At 50.0% G+C, this 25,363-nt stretch overlaps 2 protein-coding genes across 2 annotated transcripts in view; both read left to right on the plus strand.

Annotated features, from left to right (window-relative positions):
- Positions 1-433, plus strand: part of LOC119970961 (transcription factor E2F8-like) — a 15,754-nt gene extending 15,321 nt beyond the window's left edge. The window contains exon 6 of the mRNA XM_038806072.1: positions 282-433. Coding sequence (XP_038662000.1) covers positions 282-433 — 152 coding nt within the window. The remainder of the gene's footprint in view (positions 1-281) is intronic.
- Positions 434-1,068: 635 nt separating this feature from the next.
- LOC119971975 (transcription factor E2F8-like) overlaps positions 1,069-25,363 on the plus strand; it is a 42,289-nt gene continuing 17,994 nt past the window's right edge. Inside the window, 8 exon segments of the mRNA XM_038808372.1 lie at positions 1,069-1,182; positions 1,762-1,879; positions 1,882-2,042; positions 2,220-2,376; positions 3,501-3,809; positions 7,914-8,075; positions 23,806-23,943; positions 24,074-24,286. Of these exon segments, the coding sequence (XP_038664300.1) occupies positions 1,081-1,182; positions 1,762-1,879; positions 1,882-2,042; positions 2,220-2,376; positions 3,501-3,809; positions 7,914-8,075; positions 23,806-23,943; positions 24,074-24,286 (1,360 nt within the window). The 5' untranslated portion in view covers positions 1,069-1,080.

Consider the following 25,363-nt stretch of genomic DNA (forward strand, 5'->3'; position numbering starts at 1 on the left):
GGAAATCATCAATGGGGGAAGGGTGTCCCGCCTCCTCCCCGCGCTGATTGGCCCGCCTTGGCCAGTGTTTGGGCGGTCGCTCGGGGCAACGCAGCGGCCACTGGCCGCCGGCCGCTGTCAATCACCGCGGGGCGGGGCGTCGCGTCCTCGAGGGCTCACCTGGCGCCCAGGTCCCGCCCACACAAGGTGGGGTGGGGAGCTGCTGCCACCTGTGCATTGATGAAAATCAATTTTCTTTTAGATATAATGTTTTTTTTAAGCTAATGTATCCTAATCACCAGCATCCTCAAAAAAGATTATCTGGTCATTATCATCATCAGATTCCTTTCAGGTGGGAGTTTGCTGCGTAGAAATTGGTTGCCGCCCTCCTACTACATATTACAACAGCGGCTACTTGCCAAATGCACTCAAAGGCATCAAAGGTCCTACATGAATGCCAGTCTTTATCCCCTTTTAGTTCTTCCTCGCCCCTACTCATTGTTGACTATTTGAGGCTCGCTGAAACACGGCCTATGTCGTAATTTTACTATGCGACTGGGCTAGGAGTCTGCCTTTAGCTGGAAGGGGAATTGATGTTGCCATGAATCGGAACCATCGCCTGGCCGTCTGGCTAACTGACCAAACTGGCTCACTTTTATGATGTGGCGATGCCGGCGTTTGACTGGGGGGAGCACAGTAAGAAGTCTTACAACACCAGGTTAAAGTCCAACAGGTTTGTTTCAAACACTAGCTTTCGGAGCACTGCTCCTTCCTCGGGTGAATGGATTCATCTGAGGAAGGAGCAGTGCTCCGAAAGCTAGTGTTTGAAACAAACCTGTTGGACTTTAACCTGGTGTTGTAAGACTTCTTACTGGGCTCTCTTTTAGTTAGTTATATCTTGTCTAAGGTTCACCATTAGCTTACTTTTTTTTCAAGGGTGGTATTTATCTCCTTTGTCTCCCTTTTCAGCATCGGTGAAACTTGTCATTCTTTAGTCTGTAATTCAAATCCATATTTTAAATACAGTCAGATGGATTGAAGTACTTTAACGTTGGAAAAAGTCAAATAATAATATGTTGTCAGTTTTTTTAGTTAAACAAGATGACGAGCGTTTGTTTAAAACTCCAAAATCTAAGCGAAAACATGAATGCTGCTGACAGAAATGGAAAACCTGAAGATGACATTCCTGAAATCAACCAAAGGGTAAGTTGCTTGCTATTGCTAGCGATTTGTACAGATTTTTTCCATAGTAACCTTTTGTAGAATAATACAGCACAGGAGGACACTATTTGGTTGGATCTTTGAAAAAGCCAAGCAATTAATGTCACTCCACACTCTTACATATACTAAAATGAATTATAATATGTTGCTCTGGATTGGCTGTTGATGACAAGTTCCAAACTGGGGCCTTTAAATATCTCCATAATGGATGGGTAAATACGCTGTCTGTTTTGATGGGGTGTAAATATCTCATTTTTTTTAAAAAATTGGATAATAATCTTTTATTGTCCCTGAAAAGCACCTAGTTGCCATATTCCGGCGCTTGTTCGGGTAAGCTGGTACTGGAATTGAACCCGCGCTGCTGGCCTTGTTCTGAATTACAAACCAGCTGTCTAGCCCACTGAGCTAAACTATACCTTGATAATTGGTTTAAAGTGTTTGGAAAAATCTTACTGCTTGTTTACCGCACCAGAGATCAATTTACGTTAACCAACTCTGTACAATATGTCAAAAATGATGCATGGCCCCATAAAATTTGGATTTTTGTCTCTTTCAAAACAGGAAAATATATTTTTAGAACCACATAAAAAGGCAACAAAAACTCCACTGAAGCAACAATCCTCTACCTCACATTCCATACTGGGAGCAATTAGAAAGGATTTAGGAACCATGACCACACCAAAAAGCTTCAGGAATCCCCTGTTGGAGAACCATGGACACCTACCGCTAATTTGAAAATGTTAATCAGTGCTGCTAGTCCAGAGATTAGGAGCAGGGAAAAGAAGAAGCAGGAGTTGCTTGTGGATGACGATCATGCTTCGGAGACAAATGAGAATTTACAGGTATAGTAACTATTCAGAAGCATTACTTTCATGCCTCCGTAAGCAGGATTTCTGTATTATGGGTAGTTCTACAATATAAAATCAGGTTTGGAAAATAATACGCAATAAAACTAATAAATACTATCCGAACATTTTGAAATGGCAACATGATGTAAACTGGCTGTAATTGAATTTCAGGACCAGTTATCTGGGGAAGAATTTGAGAAATTTCATCCAAGTCGCAAAGAAAAGAGTCTGGGTTTGTTGTGCTTTAGATTCCTGGCACGGTATCCTGACTATCCCAACCCTGCGGTGAACAATGATATATGCTTGGATGAAGTAGCAACAGAACTGAGTGAGTTGATGCACTAAATCTGCATTCAGTATATGTGCAATATGTGGATGGAGGTCTTAAGGTTAGGGAAAACCTGAAAATTGCTGCATTTAGTTTTGATTTAACCTCCGATAGAAAGTATTTTTCTTTTGAGGCATTTATTACCTGTAGTTGTTAACCTCCTGCTGAAGACTTAAGTTGTGGCAATTTACGATAATGTAATTTGTGAATGGTCTTTGTGCTTGGAGAGGCATGTGTAGCTCAATTGAAGAGAGACTTTCGCTACTGTAATATCAGGTTATTCTATAGCAAATTTCCTTGAAGCAATTAGATTTGTAGTTAAAAGCAAATTACTGTGGATGCTGGAATCTGAAGCAAAAACAGAAAATACTGAACAATCTCAGCAGATCTGACAGCATGTGTGGAGAGAAAAGGGAGCTAACGTTTTGAATCTGGATGACTCTTTGTCAAAGCTTTGACAAAGAGACATCCAGGCCCGAAATGTTGGCTCCCTTTTCTCTCCACAGATGCTGTCAGATCTGCTGCGATGGTCCAGTATTTTCTGTTTTAGATTCTAGTTACTTTATTAGTTGATCCAAGACATGATATGTTGAGGTATCTCCAACTTCTTGTAATATCTACATTTTATGGTCTTATTTAAAAATAATTTGAACACAGCTGCAGGAGTGTAGGTGGACTCAATTTTCCTTCCTGCAGCCTGATCATCTTGGGCCAGGAAAGCACACTGACTAACAAACTACTAGAATTCTCACTTTTCCATCTCTGCTGACCAATACTGCAGTATGCACTTGTTACTATTACACAAAAGCATGATTAAGACTCAACTTAATGGTCAGCTTTCACTATTTGGATTTTCACATGAATAATGCCATGTGGACAATTTAGCAGAGGACTGTTGAGAACTTTGGATCTGCGAAAGATCACTTGCCAAATGTAGGAGAGGAGAGTAATTTTAGATGTAAACGGGAAAATTGGGTTAAACTCTGAGTATTATCATGAAACTCGATGTTATATTTTCATATAAAGAAGATTAAGTAGGACATGTAGAAGGATCAAAGTATGAATCTGCTGTCAGAAATAGTATACTTGATTACTTAACAGAATTGTAATTCCTCCTTCAATAGATGTTGAACGTAGACGTATCTACGATATTGTGAATGTTCTAGAAAGCTTGCATATGGTGAGTCGGCTTGCTAAGAATCGGTACACATGGCATGGCCGCCACAATCTCACTCACACACTGGGAACATTGAAGAATGTTGGTGAAGATCAAAAATATGCAGAACAGATGTTACACATCAAGAAGAAAGGGTTTGAATTACACGAGAACTATATAAAAGAGCCACTACGAGAGCAAAACTCAGGCAACAACAGTGAGGTGAAGCCTAAAGAAATGTATTTTGTGGAACTTCCTGGAATGGAATTTAGAGCAGGTATGCAAACATTTAACAACATTTTTTTTCCCAATTAAGGGGCAATTTAGCGTAGCCAACCACCTGCCCTGCACATCTTTGGGTTGTGGGGGTGAGACCCACACAGACACAGGGAGAATGCAAACTCCACATGGACAGTGACTTAGTGCCGAGATCGAACCCAGGTCCTCAGCTCCGTAACGCAGCAGTGCTAACCACTGTGCCACCCTAGTGGGTACACAAGCATTAAGATTTATTTTAAAATATTTATTTTTATTCTCCTTTTTCACATTTTCTCCCAAATGTGCACCCACCAACAATAAGCAGTATAAACAATAAGCAGTAACGAATATAATGTAACTTCCCATATCAACAACAACAATCCCATCCTCCCACTAACCCTCCAAACAACTGCCCGCATGTTAACATAAACAAATAACAAAAAGGAATCAGGAATCACCCATAGTCACCATTAACACATACAGTTGCCCCCCCTACCCCAACAAATGTCCCCAACAAATGTACGACGTTATCCAATTCTTGAAAGTGCATAATGAATAACGCCCATGAATTATAGAACCCCTCTATCCTTCTCCTCAGTTCAAACTTAATCTTCTCAAGAGTCAAGAATTCCAACAGGACCCCCCCCGCTACACCAGGGCACGAGGTGGAGAGGTTGCTCTCCTTCCCAACAAGATCAGCTTTCGGGCGATCAACGAGGCGAAGGCTACAATATCTGCCTCTACACTCGTTTCCAAACCCTGGCTGGTCCGACACCCCGAATATGGCCTCCGAGGGCCCGGGACCAGTTTTACGTGCGCCACCTGAGAGATTACCCTAAAAACCTCTTTCCAGTAATCCTCCAGATTTGGACAGGACCAAAACATATGTATGTAATTTGCGGGAGCCCCCCCGCAACGTTCACACGCATCTTCTACCCCCTCAGAGAGCCGGCTGATTTTCGCCCTTGTAAGGTATGCTCTATATATCACTTTCAGCTGTATCAGCCCCAACCTCGTGCACAAGGTGGAGGCGTTCACTCTCCGGAGCACCTCAAACCAGAACCCTTCCTCCATACCCTCTCCCAACTCTTCCTCCCACTTTGCTTTGATCCCTTCAAGTGGTGTCTTCTCCTCTTCCAAATTAGCCCGTAAACCACCGACACTACCCCCTTCTCCAGCCCCCCTGTCGTCAGCACCTCCTCCAGCAATGTGGAGGCCGGTTCCTCCGGCAAGCTCTGTATCTCCTTCCTGGCAAAATCCCAAACCTGCATGTATCTAAACATTTGAAATGAAAATGAAATGAAAATCGCTTATTGTCACGAGTAGGCTTCAATGAAGTTACTGTGAAAAGCCCCTAGTCACCACATTCCGGCGCCTGTCCGGGGAGGCTGGTACGGGATATTTCCCCCTGCTCCAGCCCATACTTCGCTCCCAGATCCTTCAATCCTGCAAAACGACCCCCAAGGAACAAATCTTTTAGTGTCTTAATCCCCTTCTCCGAAAATTTCCGTCCCACTTCCCTGGCTCAAATCTGTGGGGCTCGATTCTCCGCCCCCCCCACGCCGGGTGGGAGAATAGCGGGAGGGCCTCCCGACATTTTTCACGCACTCCCGTTATTCTCCCCACGCCACGAATCGCCGCTCACCGTTTTATACGGCGAGCGGCAATTCTCCGAGGCCAAGCGGCTGGGCCATCACGCCCGTTTCAACACGGCAGCAGACACACCTGCTCGCTGCCGTCGTGATATGGGCGCCAGATGTCCGTTTGGGGCATCTAGGGGCCCGATTTGGATGGGAGCAGCGCGACTGTGCTCGGGAGGGGACAGGCCCGCGATCAGTGCCCACCGATCGTTGGGCCAGCGTCCAAAACGGAAGCACTCTTTCCCCTCCGCCGCCCGGCAAGATCTAGCCACCACGTCTTGCTGGGTGGCGGTGGAGAAAGACAGCACCGCGCATGCGCGGGTTCGTGCCGTCTGCGCGATGAAGTCATCCGCGCATGCGCAGATTGGAACCAGCAACCCGCGCATGCGCGGATGACTTCACATTCTCGGCGCGACAAGGTCGCGGTCGGGAAAGACGGAGGCCCGCTCCTAGCCCCCTCAGGTGGGGGTGAATTAGGTGCGGGGAGCGGGCTCCGAGGCCGTCGTGAACCTCGGCCGAGTTCACGACGGCCTTCACGAATTCAGCCCCCTGCGGAGAATTCCGCCCGTGGTTCCCTTGACCCAGCCCCCAACCCGAAGAGTTGGCGAAACTGCCTCCAAATTCTCAATGAAGCTATTATTACCGGACTCCCTGAGTATTTCCCCGGGGCCATCGGGAGCGGCGCTGTTGCTAGTGTCTTCAATCCCGACCCCTACACAAACTCTCCTCCATTCTGTCCCACTTGGAATCAACCCCTCTGACCCAGCTCCACACCTTCTCCACATTCACCGCCCAGTAATAATACATCGGGTTCGGAAGACCCAAACCCCCTGTCTGCCTTCCCCTTTGTAGCAGCACCTTTCTAACTCTGGCCACCTCCCCATCCCATATGAAGCATTAAGATAATGGAGATTCTGTATTTGGACATTTCTTTGTCAATATTTCTGACTTGCTTTTTGTCTGGTAGTGACTTTTCACTATGTTCACAGTGTTAAGATGGGACATGAGAAAGGATTATTCAATCCACCAAGCTTGTAGGTCCATGGCTTCAATCGAGACAGATTATTGTTAATTCCCGGTACTTCTGATTCCATAAGTATAGCCACAAAAAGTGGCCACATAGATATTTGGCGACTCAAAATTTGCTTCTGCCATTTAATCCTGCCCCTTCTCCATTCTTGAAATGTTCTCCATTCGACAAACAGTAACCAATTTATACACAAGGTACTTGTGACAATAAGCGATTATTATTATTAAAATTGAATTGCAACAACCAGAGAATTCCGGCCAGTGGGAAATCCCATTGACAATTGGCGGGAAGATAGGATCCTGCCGCCAAATGGCACACAGCCAAGAAACACATGGCTGGTGGACCAGAGATTCCCGCCCATTGTTCTTCAAATGATGTGATGCAATTATTTCTCATCCAATCGGACAAACAGACAGGGTCTCATTTAAAGTCTTGGTCAAATTATGACACGGTGCAGAACTCCTTAACTATTGGCCTAGATTTTTGTGTCCTGAAGTGCAACTTGAACCTACAAACCTTGACTCCAAGATGAGCATTCTACTACCAAGCCAAGTCAAGCCTATAAATAAAATATTAGGAGCTATTTGGCATTGCCTACCAACGAATTTGTCCATATATCCAGTTGGACCCAAGTGTATGTTGTTGCAGTTGCTATCCCTTTGAAAGATGCAATGCTGGAGTCAAAGATAATATTTGCAACAACCTTCTGCCAGAAGTGTTGAGTGGATGATCCATCTTGGCCTTCTCCGGAGGACGCCAGCATCACAGATGCCAGTCTTCAGACAATTCTATTCTCTCCACATGATATCAAGAAATGGTTGAAGGGACTGGATACTGGGCTCTGACAATATTCCTGCAATAGTACTGACGACCTGATGTGTTCAAGGACGTGCCATGCCCATAGCCAACCTGTTCCAGTACAGCTACTGCACTGGTATTGGATTTGTTTATTGTCACGTGTACCGAGGTACAGTGAAAAGTATATATACCCTTTTTGATTGGTTTTTGATACAGTAAATTATAATAATTTTCCACTGGCAGAAGTGTAAGTAACCAGAGGACATGGATTTAAGAAGAACAATTACTTTTTTTAATACAGTGAGTTATGAAGGTCTGGAATACATGGCCTGAAAGATGCAGTAGAAACTTTCAAAAAGGAATTGGACATACAAGTGTATGCCATATAGGGGACAAATAGAGGAGTGGGACTGATTGGATACCCCTCTAACAGACATTGTTGTTGAGCAACCTCCTGTCTGGTGACTTTCTGCTATAAATTGCAGTGGAAAAGTACAGAAAACAGTGAAACTGAAAGCAAGAAACTTAATAATTGGTTCCCTGGATTCAGTAATAAAATACCAAACCAAGATTGTAGAATTTGGGGCAGTCCATTTATGTAGAGCAACTTGCTGGTTTTCTCTATTACAATTAAAATTGATCTTTCCATCTGCAGCCTCAGTAAATGGACGGAAGGACAAATCCCTGAGGGTAATGAGCCAGAAATTTGTCATGTTATTCCTGGTATCAAAACCCAGAGTGGTTAGTCTGGACACTGCTGCTAAAATCTTAATTGGTGATGACCAGAAGGTGGATCTGGATCACAGCAAGTTTAAGAGTAAGTGGAATACTTTATAATGGCAACAAAAAGTATGACTTGATAATCTGTAAACCTATTTATGTACAAATATGAATTCCTCATTTCTCCTTGTACAGACGTACAATTGATACGCCTTGGGATCAGTTAGCTCACTTGGCTGATGGCTGGTTCGTGATGCAGAGCCAACAGTGTGGGTTTAATTCCTGTGCCGGCTGAGGTTATTCGTGTAGGCCCTGCCATCTGAACCTTGTCCCTCGCCTGAGTTTATGAATATAGATGATAGAATCCCTACAGTGCAGAAGGAGGCCATTCGGCCCATAGAGGGCAGCATGGTAGCATTGTGGTTAGCACAATTGCTTCACAGCTCCAGGGTCCCAGGTTCGATTCTGGCTTGGGTCACTGTCTGTGAGGAGTCTGCACATCCTCCCCATGTGTGCGTGGGTTTCCTCCGGGTGCTCCGGTTTCCTCCCACCGCTATCACCAAGAAAGCACAACAGCGCCTATACTTCCTCAGGAAACTAAGGAAATTCGGCATGTCCACATTAACCCTTACCAACTTTTACAGTTGCACTATAGAGAGCATCCTATCGGGCTGCATCACAGCCTAGTATGGCAACTGCTCGGCCCAGGACCGCAAGGAACTTCAGAGAGTCGTGAATACCGCCCAGTCCATCACACGAACCTGCCTCCCATCCATTGATTCCATCTACCTCCCGCTGCCGGGGGAAAGCGGGCAGCATAATCAAGGATCCCTCCCACCCGGCTTACTCACTTTTCCAACTTCTTCCATCGGGCAGGAGATTCAGAAGTCTGAGAACACACACAAACAGACTCAAGAACAGCTTCTTCCCCACTGTCACCAGACTCCTAAATGACCCTCTTATTGACTGACCTCATTAACACTACACCCTGTGGGCTTGATTCTCCGAAACCTGGAGAAATCATGAGGCTGGCGTCAAAAACGGGCGGGTTTGACGCCAGCCTCCGCCCCCACGACCGGGAACCGATTCTGGTCCCCGGTCGGGGCTAGCATGCCGCGGCCGTGAACTCCGGCATCGCAGGCTTAACGAATTTCGTTAAGACCGCTTGCCAGAGTTTGCGACGGCTGACGCGTCACATGACGTCAGCCGCACATGCGCGGATTGGAAGACTCCAACCCACGCATGCGCGGATTACGTCATCGCGCATTTGCGCGAAACCCGCGCATGCGCGGGCCGGGATGCCCCTCAGCCGCCCCGCGAATGGATACAGCGGGGCGGCGGAAGGACAAAGAATGCGCGGGGTAAGTACCCGCTGCCCGCGATCGGTGCCCACCGATCGCGGGCCCATGGCACCCTTGGCACGGCCGTGGTACTGCCGTGCCAATCGGTGCCATGGTTCCCAAGATCCCAACTTTACGGCCGTTTTTACTAACGGTCAGACCAGGTGTGTTTGACGTTCCTAAAAACGGTCGTAAAGGGCTTGGACTTCGGCCCATCGGCCAGCTGAAAATCGCTGCTCGCCGTAAAAAAACGGCGGGCAGCGATTCGTGTCGGGAGGCGGGCGTGGGGGGGGGGGGGGAGATTAGCGGGAGGGTGTCAGACTAGCGTGGCCGTAAAAATTTACTACCCCCACTATTCTCCGCACCGTCGTGAGTGCGGAGAATCGCCCCCTGTATGTTTCAACCGATGCCATTGCTTATGTAGTTACATTGTATATCTTGTGTTGCCCTATTATGTATTCTCATGTATTTTCTTGAATTCTGTTTAATTCCCTTTTCTTCCATGTACTGAATGATCTGTTGAGCTGCTTGCAGAAAAATACTTTTCACTGTACCTCGGTACACGTGACAATAAACAAATCCAATCCAATCCAGTCAGGTGGATTGGCCATGCTAAATTGCCCTTAGTGTCCAAAATTGCCCTTAGTGTTGGGTGGGGCTACTGGTTTATGTGGATAGTGTGGAGGTGTTGACCTTGGGTAGAGTGCTCTTTCCAAGAGCTGGTGCAGACTCGATGGGCCGAATGGCCTCCTTCTGCACTGTAAATTCTATGAGTCTGCACCGACCTTCTGAAAGGGGGCCCATGCCCCCAAACTACTCCCGTAATCCAGTAACCCCACCTAACCTTTTGCTCACTAAAGGGCAATTTAGCATGACCAATCCAGCTAACCTGCACATCTTTGGACTGTGGGAGGAAACCGGAGCACCTGGAGGAAACCCACGCGGTTTTGAGATTGTATGGTGACTCTCCGGTTAAATCATCACCAGTCAGCTCTCAAAGTGGGGACTAGCCTATGGTCCTCTGGGACTCTGGCAACATCTTCATTTTATGCCTTGAACTGCAGCTCTTTGGTTTGTCATTGGGGGCATGTAACAGTAATACGTTTCTTAAAATAACATTTTCTCTGATTCAATTCCCTTCCACTTCCAATTTGAGACATTTTACGGAAGGCTCAAGAGATGATGCGGTTCTTGTTGTCTTTGTGAGGTTCTTTCTCAATCCATTCTGCCTCGGAGTCACAACACAAGGGAATTAACCAATAATTCTTATAAAAATACCCTTGGCTGCCCAATAATTACAGTCACCAGGTTTGTAAATGTAACCACAATTACTGATTATTTATAACAAGAACTATAATGAAATATACTGGTGAACTATTACCCGATTCCTAATACCCACTCTAACATGTCCCCACCCTCTACACCCTCACACAAAACGCAAAAACAAAGAGGTGGAAAAGGGTAAAAGTCATAAGTGAAAGGAAAAAGAGTCTGTTTCAGATGATGGTTTCCAGCACTTCACTCCTTTTCAAACCTGCCTTCAGTTTGTGTTTTTTATTGTGGATTCATGCAGGCCTTTGTAGGTTCTTGCCTCTGTTTGCAGCCCATAAATGTTTCCCTGTAGATAGATTCATCCAGCTGCTTCTCTGTCCGTTCAGAGAATACAGCCCACACAGCTTCTCTGGAGAAAAGACAAGTGAGAGCACAGACAGACGTCTCTGAGCTGCCAGGATCAAACTGAAAGTCCTTGGGACTCTGAAAAGCCTTCCACTAGGATAGGATCCAATCAGCACCTGATACCAGGCAGAATACGGCCTTTCAGACCAATTCATTGGCCACAAGCCAATCAAACTGAATCCCACCCCATCTATGTCTCTGGTGCCGATAAGTCTGCAACCTCCTGTTCAACCTAGCTGAAACTACCAAACTTCTCTCCTAAAACTTTTAAATTCAGCTGCTTAAAGATTCAGGACGCTTGACTTAGACACGTCCCTTCATCATCCATCGATCAAAATAAAAGAAAGGGGAAATAAGGGAACAAACAGCATTACCCCGATGTATTTATTTGAACAATTTCTGGCTGCAGGGAGACTGGGATGACCAGCCACTCATCGCAGACCAGGAAGTCATCTATAATCATCAATTGTTTGTTTTTTTGTTCAAACCAGGTTTTCATGGTCCCTCTGTTTGGTGTCTGACTCCTTGGAGTCAGAGTTTTCAGCACAACAGTGACCCTTCGGCCCATCGTGTCTGTGCCAGCCATCCAACACCTATCTATAGTTCTAGGGATGTAGAGGAAAGGATGGCGAAGATGATTCTGGAAAAGAGCGAAAGTAACAGGGTAGTTGTTATGGGAGTCTTTAACTTTCCAAATATTGACTGGAAAAGATATAGTTCGAGTACATTAGATGGGTCGTTCTTTGTACAATGTGTGCAGGAGGGTTTCCTGACACAATATGTTGACAGGCCAACAAGAGGCGAGGCCACATTGGATTTGGTTTTGGGTAATGAACCAGGCTAGGTGTTAGATCTGGAGGTAGGTGAGCACTTTGGAGACAGTGACCACAATTCGGTGACCTTTACGTTAGTGATGGAAAGGGATAAGTATACCCTGCAGGGCAAGAGTTATAGCTGGGGGAAGGGCAATTATGATGCCATTAGACATGACTTAGGATGTGTAGGTTGGAGAAAGTAGGGCTGCAAGGGTTGGGCACACTGGATATGTGGAGCTTGTTCAAGGAACAGCTATTGCGTGTTCTTGATAAGTACGTACCAGTCAGGCAGGGAGGAAGGGGTAGAGCGAGGGAACCGTGGTTTACCAAAGAAGTGGAATCTCTTGTTAAGAGGAAGAAGGAGGCCTATGTGAAGATGAGGCGTGAAGTTTCAGTTGGGGCGCTTGATAGTTACAAGGAAGCGAGGAAGGATCTAAAGCAGGGGTGGGCAAACTACGGCCCGCGAGGCCCGCCAAAGGTTTTTATGCGGCCCACCAAGATCAAGTCATTAAAAAAAAATCTTTTAAAAATTTTTTTTTTTTTTTTTAAATAAGGTTAATTGGGGGGGGGGGGGTTGGCTGTTGGGTTACTGGTATAGGGTGGATACGTTGACTTGAGTAGGGTGATCATTGCTCGGCACAACATCGAGGGCCTGTTCTGTGCTGTACTGTTCTATGTTCTATATGAGGCGCCCAGAATCATAACCGGGTGAAGCGCCATTTTTGAAAAGTAGAGAAAAAGAGGGCTAAAGGCAGGATGCCGCCGGGGGAAGCGCTGAGGTATATGCCGCACGCTAATTGGTTACAACCGGGACTATTAATTAATATACTATGCAGCCCTTTAAAATTGTGAATTTCTGAATGTGGCCCTTGCACGGAAAAGTATGCCCACCCCTAATCTAAAGAGAGAGCTAAGACGAGCAAGGAGGGGACATGAGAAATCTTTGGCAGGTAGGATCAAGGAAAACCCAAAAGCTTTCTATAGGTATGTCAGGAATAAAAGAATGACTCGGGTAAGAGTAGGGCCAGTCAAGGACAGTGGTGGGAAGTTGTGTGTGGAGGCTGAGGAGATAAGTGAGATACTAAATGAATACTTTTCGTCAGTATTCACTCAGGAAAAAGATAATGTTGTGGAGGAGAATGCTGAGACCCAGGCTATTAGAATAGATGGCATTGAGGTGCGTAGGGAAGAAGTGTTGGCAGTTCTGGACAAGGTGAAAATAGATAAGTCCCTGGGGCCTGATGGGATTTATCTAGGATTCTCTGGGAAGCCAGGGAAGAGATTGCTGAGCCTTTGGCTTTGATTTTTATGTCATCATTGGCTACAGGAATAGTGCCAGAGGACTGGAGGATAGCAAATGTGGTCCCTTTGTTCAAGAAGGGGAGTAGAGATAACCCCGGTAACTATAGGCCGGTGAGCCTCACGTCTGTTGTGGGTAAAGTCTTGGAGAGGATTATAAGAGATACGATTTATAATCATCTAGATAGGAATAATATGATTAGGGATAGTCAGCATGGTTTTGTGAAGGGTAGGTCATGCCTCACAAACCGTATCGAGTTCTTTGAGAAGGTGACTGAACAGGTAGACGAGGGTAGAGCAGATGATGTCCTTCCCCCCTTCCTCTCCTCCCCCCCTCCCTCTCCTCCCCCCTCCCTCTCCTCCCCTCCCTCTCCTCCCCTCCCCCTCCCTCTCCTCCTACTCCCCCCCCCTCCCTCTCCTGCCCTCCCCTCCCTCTCCTCCCCCCTCCCTCTCCTCCCCCCCTCCCTCTCCTCCCCCCTCCCTCTCCTCCCCCCTCCCCTCCTCCCTCCCTCCCTCCCCCCTCCCCCCTCCCTCCCTCTTCTCCCTCCTCCTCCCCCCTCCCTCCCTCTCTCCCTCCCTCCCTCTTCTCCCTCCCTCCCTCTTCTCCCCCCTCCCTCTTCTCCCCCTCCTCTTCCTCCCCCCTCCCTCTTCTCCCCCCTCCCTCTCCTCCCCCTCCCTCTCCGCCCCCTCTCCTCCCCCCTCTCCTCCCCCCTCCCTCTCCTCCCCCCTCCCTCTCCTCCCCCCTCCCTCTCCTCCCCCTCCCTCTCCTCCCCCCTCCCTCTTCTCCCCCTCCCTCTTCTCCCCCCTCCCTCTTCTCCCCCCCTCTCCTCCCCCTCCCTCTTCTCCCCCCCTCTCCTCCCCTCCCTCTCCTCTCCCCTCTCCCTCTCCCTCTCCTCCCCCCTCCCTCTCCCTCTCCTCCCCCCTCCCTCTCCTCCCCCCTCCCTCTCCTCCCCCCTCCCTCTTCGCCCCTCCCTCTCCTCCCCCCTCCCTCTTCTCCCCCTCCCTCTTCTCCCCCCTCTCTTCTCCTCCCCCTCTCCTCTCTCCCCCCTCCCTCTCCTCCCCCCCTCCCCCTCTCCTCCCCTCCCCTCCTCTCCTCCCCCCTCCCTCTCCTCCCCCCTCCCCCTCCTTCTCCTCCCCCCTCCCCCCTCCCTCCTCCCCCTCCCTCTTCCTCCCCCCCTCCCCCTCCCCTCCTCTCTCCCCCTCCCTCTCCTCCCCCCTCTCCCCCCTCCCTCTCCTCTCCCCCCTCCCTCTCTCCCCCCTCCCTCTCCTCCCCTCCATCCTCCCCCCTCCCTCCCCCCTCCCTCTCCTCCCACCCTCCCTCTCCTCCCTCTCCTCCCCCCCCTCTCCCCCCCTCCCTCTCCTCCCCCCCTCCCTCCTCCCCCCCTCCCTCTCCTCCCCCCCTCCCTCTCCTCCCCCCCCTCCCCTCTCCTCCCCCCTCCCTCTCCTCCCCCCCTCCCTCTCCTCCCCCCCTCTCCTCCCCCCCCCCTCCTCCCCCCCTCCCTCTCCTCCCCCCCCTCCCTCCCCCCCCTCCCTCTCCTCCCCCCCTCCCTCTCCTCCCCCCTCCCCCCTCCCTCTCCTCCCTCCTCTCTCCCCCCTCCCTCTCCTCCCCCCCCCTCCTTCTCCCCCTCCCCCTCCTCCTCCCCCCCCCCTCCCTCTCCTCCCCCCCTCCCTCTCCTCCCCCTCCTCTCTCCCCCCTCCCTCTCCTCCCCCCTCCCTCCCTCTCCCCCTCTCCCTCTCTCCCCCCCTCCCTCTCTCCCCCTCCCTCTCCTCCCCCCTCCCTCTCCTCCCCCCTCCCTCTCCTCCCCCCTCCCTCTCCTCCCCCCTCCCTCTCCTCCCCCCTCCCTCTCCTCCCCCCCCCTCCCTCCCCCCCTCCCTCCCCCCCTCCCTCTCCTCCCCCTCCCTCTCCTCCCCCCCTCCCTCTCCTCCCCCCCTCTCCTCCCCCCCCTCCCTCTCCTCCCCCCTCCTCTCCTCCCTCCTCTCCTCCCCCCCTCCCTCTCCTCCCCCCCTCCCTCTCCTCCCCCCCCTCCCTCTCCTCCCCCCTCCCTCTCCTCCCCCCTCCCTCTCCCCCCTCTCCTCCCCCCTCCCTCTCCTCCCCCCTCCCTCTCCTCCCCCCTCCCTCTCCTCCCCCCCCTCCCTCTCCTCCCCCCTCCCTCTCCTCCCCCCCTCCCTCCCTCCCCCCCTCCCTCTCCTCCCCCCTCCCTCTCCTCCCCCCCTCCCTCTCCTCCCCCCCCCTCCCTCTCCTCCCCCCTCCCTCTCCTCCCCCCCTCCCTCTCCTCCCCCCCTCCCTCTCCTCCCCCCCTCCCTCTCCTCCCCCCTCCCTCTCCTCCCCCCCTCCCTCTCCTCCCCCCCCTCCCTCTCCTCCCCCCCTCCCTCTCCTCCCCCCCTCCCTCTCCTCCCCCCCTCCCTCTCCTCCCCCCCTCCCTCTCCTCCCCCCCTCCCTCTCCTCCCCCCCCTCCCTCTCCTCCCCCCCTCCCTCTCCTCCCCCCCCTCCCTCTCCTCCCCCCTCCCTCTCCTCCCCCCCTCCCTCTCCTCCCCCCCTCCCTCTCCTCCCCCCTCCCTCTCCTCCCCCCTCCCTCTCCCCCTCCCTCTCCTCCCCCTCCCTCTCCTCCCCCCTCCTCTCCTCCCCCCTCCCTCTCCTCCCCCCTCCCTCTCCTCCCCCTCCCTCTCCTCCCCCCCTCCCTCTCCTCCCCCCCTCCCTCTCCTCCCTCTCCTCCCTCCCTCTCCTCCCCCCCTCCTCCCTCCCTCTCCTCCCCCCTCCCTCTCCTCCCCCCTCCCTCTCCTCCCCCCCCTCCCTCTCCTCCCCCCCTCCCTCTCCTCCCCCCCTCCCTCTCCTCCCCCCCTCCCTCTCCTCCCCCCCCTTCCTCTCCTCCCCCCCTCCCTCTCCTCCCCCCCCTCCCTCTCCTCCCCCCCCTCCCTCTCCTCCCCCCCCCCTCTCCTCCCCCCCCCCTCTCCTCCCCCCCCTCCCTCTCCTCCCCCCCCCCCTCTCCTCCCCCCCCCCCTCTCCTCCCCCCCCTCCCTCTCCTCCCCCCTCCCTCTCCTCCCCCCTCCCTCTCCTCCCCCCCTCCCTCTCCTCCCCCCCCTCCCTCTCCTCCCCCCCCTCCCTCTCCTCCCCCCCTCCCTCTCCTCCCCCCCTCCCTCTCCTCCCCCTCCTCTCCTCCCCCCCCTCCCTCTCCTCCCCCCCCTCCCTCTCCTCCCCCCCTCCCTCTCCCTCCCCCCTCCCTCTCCTCCCTCTCCTCCCCCCCTCCCTCTCCTCCCCCCCCTCCCTCTCCTCCCCCCTCCCTCTCCTCCCCCCCTCCCTCTCCTCCCCCCTCCCTCCCTCCCTCTCCTCCCCCCCTCCCTCTCCTCCCCCCCCTCCCTCTCCTCCCCCCCTCCCTCTCCTCCCCCCCTCCCTCTCCTCCCCCCCTCCCTCTCCCTCCCCCCCTCCCTCTCCTCCCCCCCTCCCTCTCCTCCCCCCCTCCCTCTCCTCCCCCCCCTCCCTCTCCTCCCCCCCCTCCCTCTCCTCCCCCCCCTCCCTCTCCTCCCCCCCCTCCCCTCCTCCTCCCCCCCCTCCCTCGTCCCCCCCCTCCCTCTCCTCCCCCCCCTCCCTCTCCTCCCCCCCCTCCCTCTCCTCCCCCCCCTCCCTCTCCTCCCCCCCCTCTCCTCCTCCCCCCTCTCCTCTCCTCCCCCCCTCCCTCTCCTCCCCCCCCTCCCTCTCCTCCCCCCTCCCTCTCCTCCCCCCTCCCTCTCCTCCCCCCTCCCTCTCCTCCTCCCCCCCTCTCCTCCCCCTCCCTCCTCTTCTCCCCCCCCTCCCTCTTCCTCTCCCCCCCCCTCCCTCTTCTCCCCCCTCCCTCTCTCCCCCCCTCCCTCTTCTCCCCCCCTCCCTCTTCTCCCCCCTCCCTCTCTCCCCCCTCCCTCTTCTCCCCCCCTCCCTCTTCTCCCCCCTCCCTCTCCTCCCCCTCTCCCTCTCCTCCCCCTCTCCCTCTCCTCCCACTCTCCCTCTCCTCCCCCTCCCTCTCCTCCACCCTCCCTCTCCTCCCCCCTCCCTCTCCTCCCCCGCTCCCTCTCTTCCTCCCCCCCCTCCCTCTCTTCCTCCCCCCCTCCCTCTCCTCCTCCCCCCCCTCCCTCTCCTCCTCCCCCCTCCCTCTCCTCCTCCCCCCTCCCTCTCCTCCTCCCCCCTCCCTCTCCTCCCCCCCTCCCCCCTCCCTCTCCTCCCCCCCCTCCCTCTCCACCCCCCCCTCCCTCTCCTCCCCACCCCCCCCCCTCTCTCCTCCCCCCCCCCCTCCCTCTCCTCCCCACCCCCCCTCCCTCTCCTCCCCACCCCCCCCTCCCTCTCCTCCCCCCCCTCCCTCTCCTCCCCCCTCCCTCTCCTCCCCCTCCCCTCTCGTCCTCCCCCCCCTCTCGTCCTCTCCCCCCCCTCTCGTCCTCTCCCTATCCTCCTCTCCCCCCCCCCCCCCCTCCCTCTCCTCCTCTCCCCACGCCGGTACCTGTCCTCTCTCTCTCAACATGCCACTTCTGCAGCGCATTAAAATGACGCGTATCGCGTCGGTCCGATGCTGGCCCCTCTGGGAACGGAGATTAGCGGCCTAAAAGAAGGCCCCGACGCTGGAGTCATCTGCACCGCTTTTGCTCGCCGGAAATGGGCGTCACGACGGTCCGCAGAGGATTTCGCCCTAGAAGTGCGGTTTGCAATCCGCACAGATCGGGCAGTCCCTGGTGACCGCTTTTACCTCCTCGTTGGAGAAAGGCAGGTTTCGGGCTCTGATGTAGTGGGCAAGCCCGGGTGACCCCCGGGTGGCAGAGGTCATTGTGGATGACTTTCAGTCGGTCAATCTGCGCGCTGGCGCATGTCCCGCGGGATAGGGCATCCGGAGGCTCGTTGAGCTTCCCGGGTCGATACTTAATATCGTAATTATAGGTGGAGAGTTCGATCCTCCACCGAAGAATGTTATCATTCTTTATTTTGCCCCTTTGCGAGTTATCAAACATAAAGGCAACCGATCGTTGGTCGGTGATGAGGGTGACCTACCTGCGAGGTAGTGCCTCCAGTAACGAATAGCCTCCACAATGGCTTGTGCTTCTTTCTCGACTGAGGAGTGTCGGAGTTCTGAAGCGGAGAGGGTACGGGAGAAAAATGCGACTGGTCTCCCTGCCTGATTTAGTGTGGCTGCCAGAGCTACCTCTGAGGCGTCGCTTTCAACCTGGAATGGAGTGGATTCATCCACCGCCCTCCTGGCCGCTTTGGCGATGTAGTTGAAGGCCTGGCGTGCCTCAGCTGACAGGGGAAATCGTGTGGCCTTAGAGTGGGCGGGCTTTGTCCGCAAATTGAGGGACCCACTGGGCGTAGTAGGAGAAGAAGCCCAAGCACCGTTTGAGGGCCTTGGGGCAATGGGGGAGGGGGAGTTCGGGTCTGGGCCCAGGACTCCGTTTTCCACGACGTAGCCGAGGATGGCCAGTCTGTTTGTGCGGAAAACGCATTTCTCTTTGTTGTAGGTGATGTTTAATTTCTGCGCCGTCTGGAAAAAACGGTGGAGGTTGGCGTCGTGGTCCTGCTGGTCATAGCCGCAGATGGTGACATTGTCCAAGTACGGAAACGTGGCCCGCAGCCCGTACTGGTCCACCATTCGGTCCATTGCTCGTTGGAACACCGAGACCCCATTAGTGACGCCGAAGGGGACTCGGAGGAAATGGAAGAGGCGGCCATCGGCCTCGAATGCCGTGTAGTGGCGGTCCTCCGGGTGGATTGGGAGCTGGTGGTATGCAGACTTCAGATCCACCGTGGAAAAGAGCCGATACTGGGCGATCTGATTTACCACGTCTGCAATCCTGGGGAGGGGATACGTGTCGAGGAGCGTAAATCTATTTATGGTCTGACTAATTAGACCTGAGGCCCGCTACAAAAATGTCGCGTACAGCAAGTTCTCTGTGTTCAGCCGCGGTAACCGCTTGATAGTTACAGTCATTTGATAAATTATTGAGCTCTCTTAGAAATTCGGCGAGTGATTCTGTAGGCCGCTGGTGGCGAGTCGTGAACATGTGGCGTGCGTAAACTTCTTTAATGGGCCTTACATACATCTTATCGAGTATCGCTAGCGCTGCAGTATATGAACTGGCCCAGTTTAGTTGCGTAGAGATTCCGTGGCTCACCCTCGCGTGCAGTAGACTTAACTTCTGTTCCTCTGTAGTTTCGGCTGAGCTCGCTTCTGCCAGGTAGGCCTTAAAGCACCGCAGCCAGTGGGAGAAGATTTCTTTTGCCTCTACATCCTGTGGGTCGAGTTCTAGGCATCCAGGCTTGAGGGCTGATTCCATGATCGATCCTGACTGTTCTTAAGTAGATTAAATTGATGGAACCATCAATTCACGAGACACGTGCTTTCAGATATGACCAGTGGTTTTAATCTACTTACTTCAGAGCCAGCCTGTTACCCGTTGAACTCTCGATGAACTCAGGCTGGCTCTGGACACGGTTATTTATACAGCAGTCTAGGGGGAGGAGTTGTGAGCGGAGCCAAGGGTGGAGCCCTGTACAAACTCCTGAGCATTCCCAGAGCTACTCCCCCTAGTGGTCGGATAACGCTACTGCGCTTACAATAGTACAATAGTAAATACAGTGTGAATTACTGAGTGACATTCACCACAGAGGGTATCTTTTAGGGTTATGGGGATAAGGTGGGAAAGTGATGTTGAGGATTATCACATCAGATCAGTCCAGCATTTTATTTTTCCCCTGCATTTTCTGCAAGTTTTGGGGTTTTTCAACTTGTCGCCATGTTGTAGGGTGTTGGTTACACATCGGTAGGTCTGAAGAATTCTTCACAGTCATATGTAGGTTAAATCTTATTGATTCTTCGAACTATTTACAGATATACATTAAAGGTACAAGCTAGAAACTGACTCCATGCTTGTAAGTATACACGGTTCTGTCTGACACTCAACTGACCTTGGGTGTTGATCATGTGCTCTCTTACATCGTTGATGTGTATGATGCTGTACTCAGTCCCACATTAACCCTATGAATACCAGCAGCATCTTCTGCCTTGGGGTCCTTGATCCTGGGGAAGACATTTAATTTGGTGGGGCTTCCCTAAAAGAGACGAGACGGGCTCTTGCCAGATCTCTAAGCAGTGGGCAAGACCCCCCATAAAATACCAATCTCTCTATCTAGCTATCAACGGAGATGGACACACTAGCAACTTTATACTATTGAGGTAAACAGCTTTTTAAAGATTTCCTGCTGAATTATGATACTAAGTTTTTCCTCATCATTTGAAGGCATTGACTGTTTCCTGGGGTAATAGCAGCCATGGATCGACACTGTGGGTAACATGGTAGCACAGTGGTTAGCACAGTTGCTTCACAGCTCCAGGGTTCCAGGTTTGATTCCCGACTTGGGTCACTGTCTATGTGGAGTCTGCATGTTCTCCTAGTGTCTGCGTGGGTTTCCTCCGGGTGCTCCGGTTTCCTCCCACAGTCCAAAAATGTGCAGGTTAGGTGGATTGGCCATGATAAATTGCCCTTAGTGTCCAAAAATGTTAGGTTGGGTTACCGGGATAGGGTGGAGGCGTGGGCTTAAGTGGGGTGCTCTTCCAAGGGCCGGCGCAGACTCGATGGGCTGAATGGCCTCCTTCTGCACTGTAAATTCTATGACTCTTGGAATCATTTTGGGAAAAGTTCACAGCCTTAGCCAATATCATAACCTCAACCCTACGCTCTCACGCCGGGGTCACATCAATTTAAAAGCATTAAAATGGGGTCACAGTGGGAAAACATTTGGGGAGCACTGCCTTATTTGATGTGTCAGCGAGGTATTTGACTGGTGGGAACCACAGAGCACCCTGATTTATTACTCGTATCATTTTTTTTTTTCCTTCTCTTCCCCTCCCTAATCTGGACCAATTATGATGTACTTTCAGTTGTCCTAAATGAGACCAACAGCAACCAAACATCAAATCTGTGAGTGAATAAGCTGCTGAGGGCCCATATCGAAATAACGAATCATTAAAGATTGCTGAGGTGTTGCAGCATTTGCCATTTGCAATCTTACTTTGGTTTTAACTGCTTTATTGTTTGACGTTGAATTAATTAGATTATTTTATCGAACTGAAACCAACTGTGGTATCTTAACCACTGTCTTGTCTGGGATTCACTAACTTGAATAGACCGTGGAATCTTTCCAATTTGTATTGTTCCTTTACTGTACAAAATCACCCTCAACCCACATGTGAATCTCCATTATTAGAGTTCATACCCCTGCTGTTATTTTTGTTTAGGATCCTAAAGCCTGAGATGAGTTATGCACAGCAGGGCTGTGTGATGTAAACTGTTATCATTTTTAGGCTAATAGTTTTGTTGGTTAATGCCTTGAGTTTATTTTCTTTGTAAAAGTGGGAGGAGGTGAGGGGAAGAGATTAAAGGGTGTGTTTAAGAGGAAAGATGAAATGTGTTTTATTTTTAACATTTCTTTTTGCTTCGGAGCCAAGGTTCACTCCCTCTCTGATTGTCTCAGTCAAAATGTGCTGACGTTATCAGCTGCACTATTATCTCAGGCATAGGTCCCTCTTCCAAAACTGCTGCTGTTATCCCATATTTCCTTTAAATACATGCTCTTGACCCCATTCAGTCTCTACAAATATTGCTGTTTCTTTTCTTAGGCTTTTGAATATATCGGCACTACCTAATTCCTCACTCTCACCTCTTCCATAGCCCTATTTGAATTTGTTCAGTTAAGTTTTCTTAATTATATTTTTCTAATATAATGGTTATACTCATCAACATTGTGTATCACAGTGTATTATTATTATTTCTCATCTGAAACACCTATTCAATAGTCTACTTTCATTACTTAAAAGTCCTGTGTGAATGAAAGTTGTCTCATGATAACTACATTTTTCCTTTTGGTCTAGGAAGTTGCTTTTAGATTAGAAATCAGAATTCTCTGGGTGAAGACTATCCTGTTTCATTCACTTAGTTTACATTTTCACTCTTTTAAAAAATTTCTTCTTGGCCAAAATGTAAGACCGAGAGCTTTAATTATACTTGATCACACACTAGAGCATCACATTAAAGTACTGAAGCTTAGTGTCACTGGAAAGTCTGGAAAACAGGTTAATATAGGTATTCAAATATCCAAATTTACCAACTCATTCCCAAGTTGTTTGGGGTGGGATTTGCTATATACAGGAAATTTTGTTGGCCATAACTTCCTTGATGTGGCAATCAGCATCAGATTGTCACTCCATCCGAAATTACTTGCGTTAAATTTCTTCTTTCTCTCTCTCTCACCTGGCCTTCCAGGCAGTGCAACTTTTCCAGAGGCCAAGCGTTGATCTGATAGAGTCGGAGTGAGGGAGAAGGGTGTGGGGAGGATTCCAGCCGGATTGGGGATGAGAGTCGGGACCGTGGGGATTAGTCGGGGCTGTGGGCATCCTCTGTGAGAGTTGGGTGTGTGGGGAGTCCCGTGTGTGGATTGGTCTGGGTGTTTAAAATAGTTACTCAGAAGTTAGAAGCTGTTTTATTTCTTTTAACCTTTTCTGAGTAGCTATTAGCGTAACGCTGGTGGAACCATCTGAAGTTAGCGATTGTAAATCGCTTTTCAGATGGTTCATTGTGCACGCAATTGCCCAGAGGAAGCTAGTACTTCTGGATAATTACCGTTCAAATACTTACTGGGAACGGAACTTCCAAGGTGAATTCCCCAGTGTATCTTTGGGGTTCTCCCAAATCCGACGTTGGGGAGCCCGGAAGCATTTTCTCAGCATTGTTCCTCAATTAACGTAGCCAGTGAACAGTTCTTCAAGCAATTATTTCAGTGTTGAAAGTTAGTACAAACTTCTATTTGCTCCAAACTCTATTAAACAGAGATTGAGGTATTTGAACATGTACAAGAGCTTGGGCCTAATTTGTAGTTTAACTTGGCTATGCTGGAGCTAGAGGGAGAGAGGAAAGATAACAGAGTTTGATGAAAAGTATGTATTAAACTGGAACTATATAAAATCTTAGGACAAAGAGATTCGGCTGGACATACTATGAATGGAACATAGAATGAGGAATAATGAGCGAGATCGGGATCTTCTGGTGCCGCCAAAGGCACACCCCGCCCCAGGTTTCTCGGTGTTGTATCTAACTCGGGTAAATTCTGTGGGATGGATTCAACAGGAAATCTCATTGTCAGCGGCAAAACCAGAACATCCCACCGCTGTCCAATGGCGGGCCACCTTTCCCCGCCGATAAACGCCAAAGAATCTCACTCAACGGGTTTTAAAGCTTTGGACAGTTGTGAATATCATTGTGTTCCAGGATGATTAGTTACTGGTTCTCAAGTTTACTAAACTGCCCTTGATCATTGGAATATCCTGGTTTTGTTAGTGGGGTAAACAGGTAAATTTTAACCTAATGTAGTGATCAGGTTATAGATTGTGAGTTAGATACAACAAATAAAATATGGATTTTTAAAATTTGATTCTTATGACTGAATCACACAGCAGTTCTTGTATGCCAGACAGCTCATAGACATTACTTTATTCACTGTTCATAATAGTGCGATATATAGCCATCAGTTGAGCTGAGATCTTTGGAATAATGCCCCACTTCTTTTACTGCCCCTTGAGGGGACAGGTAATGAATACTTTTTATTTTATAGATGTATGGGAAAGACTTAAAAGATCAAAATGTGTAAAGTACGATTTTCGCGACCTGCTAATCAATATATTTTATCTCACAGCTAAAATCAGACGACTCTATGATATCGCTAATGTTCTCACCAGCCTTGAACTTATAAAGAAAGTACATGTAACAGAGGTGAGAGGACGGAAGCCAGCATTTAAATGGATAGGACCAGAGGGATTCCCAGACCTAATCGGTACACAATTCTTTTCATAAAATTATACTTCCCTCGTTCTTGCAGTTCTACCATTTTCCTCAGAAAATTAGTTTGATTTCACAATCAATGAAATAAACTTTGATCATGAATGAAACTGCTATTGTTGCAGATATAAAACCCATTACACTGACTACCTCAGCTGCACCTAGTACGCCGTTACCCAAGATTTCAAAAGAAGCATTTGCCAAGAATCTTTTCCCTGCCTCAAACACTAAGCAAGGCTTCACTCGGCATGCATCTTTGAATTACTTATTACAAAACATGGAGAATGATCAGAGGAAGATAAGCTCTGCACCGAGTAGCCCAGTTGGCAAAATCTACAGTATGTATTTCAGAATTACTAATTTATTAATGTTGTTATATATATTCAGTTTATGGTTAAATTAAACAGATGCCATTAGTTTTGTCTATCTGTTCTGGTCCGATAAAACCAATTCATGCTTAAATGAGTTTGATGAATATGAAATTAAAGCTAGTAACTAATTATTTAGTGAAGAGCTTTGTTATCAAGTTCTTGATGAATGTTCAGTCAGGTTTTGTTGTTTGACCTTCGTTATTTCGCTTTAGTGAAAATAAGTGATGAAAAATGGAGAGGAGGGTGAATTGTGCACTTTTGGGTTAACCATTTTAGCAGTTAGGACCCATATAGAACAAAAACAGCAGGAATAAACTGATCATTTTTGGATTGGCAGGCTGTACCTAGTTAGGTACTGGAATGATCAGACCTTGGGCCTCAGATATTTACAATTCGTATCAATGACTTGGATGAATGAACTGATAGAATGTCGCAGAGTCATTACGCATAGAAGAAGGCTGTTCAACTCATTAAGTCCACGCTAGCTCTCTGCAGAGGAATTCAATCAGTCCCATTCTCCCATTATATTCCTGTAGTCAAATAAATTTATTTTTCTTAAATGTGCATCCAATTTCCTTTTTGAAAGAGTTAATCATCTGCACTTCCACCACGCTTGCAGACAGTGAGTTCCAGGTCATTACCACTTGTCATCCTTCAGTCTTAAAAACGAGGTGAAACAACACCTGGAATACTGTACTGTTTCACTCTCCTTACATTAGGAGGGATATACTTGCTTTTGAGGGAGTGCAACAAAGGTTCATGGGACTGATTCCTCCAATGATGAGATTGAGTAGACTGGGCCTATATTCCCTGGAATTTAAAAATATGAACGGTGCTCTTAGGTTAAGGTGCTTAACAGAGGACGTTAGGAATTCTCCACCTAGAGAGATGATACTATGGATGCCCAGTCACTGCACATGTTCAAATCATAGATTGATACATTTTTGGGTACTGAAGGATATGGGGATAGTGTGGAAAGGTGAGGGCAGCACGGTTGCATAGTAGTTAGCACTATGGCTTCACAGCGCCAGGGTCCTAGGTTTG

This window comes from Scyliorhinus canicula, chromosome 9, assembly GCF_902713615.1.
Source record: "Scyliorhinus canicula chromosome 9, sScyCan1.1, whole genome shotgun sequence".
In the NCBI taxonomy this organism is placed as follows: domain Eukaryota; kingdom Metazoa; phylum Chordata; class Chondrichthyes; order Carcharhiniformes; family Scyliorhinidae; genus Scyliorhinus; species Scyliorhinus canicula.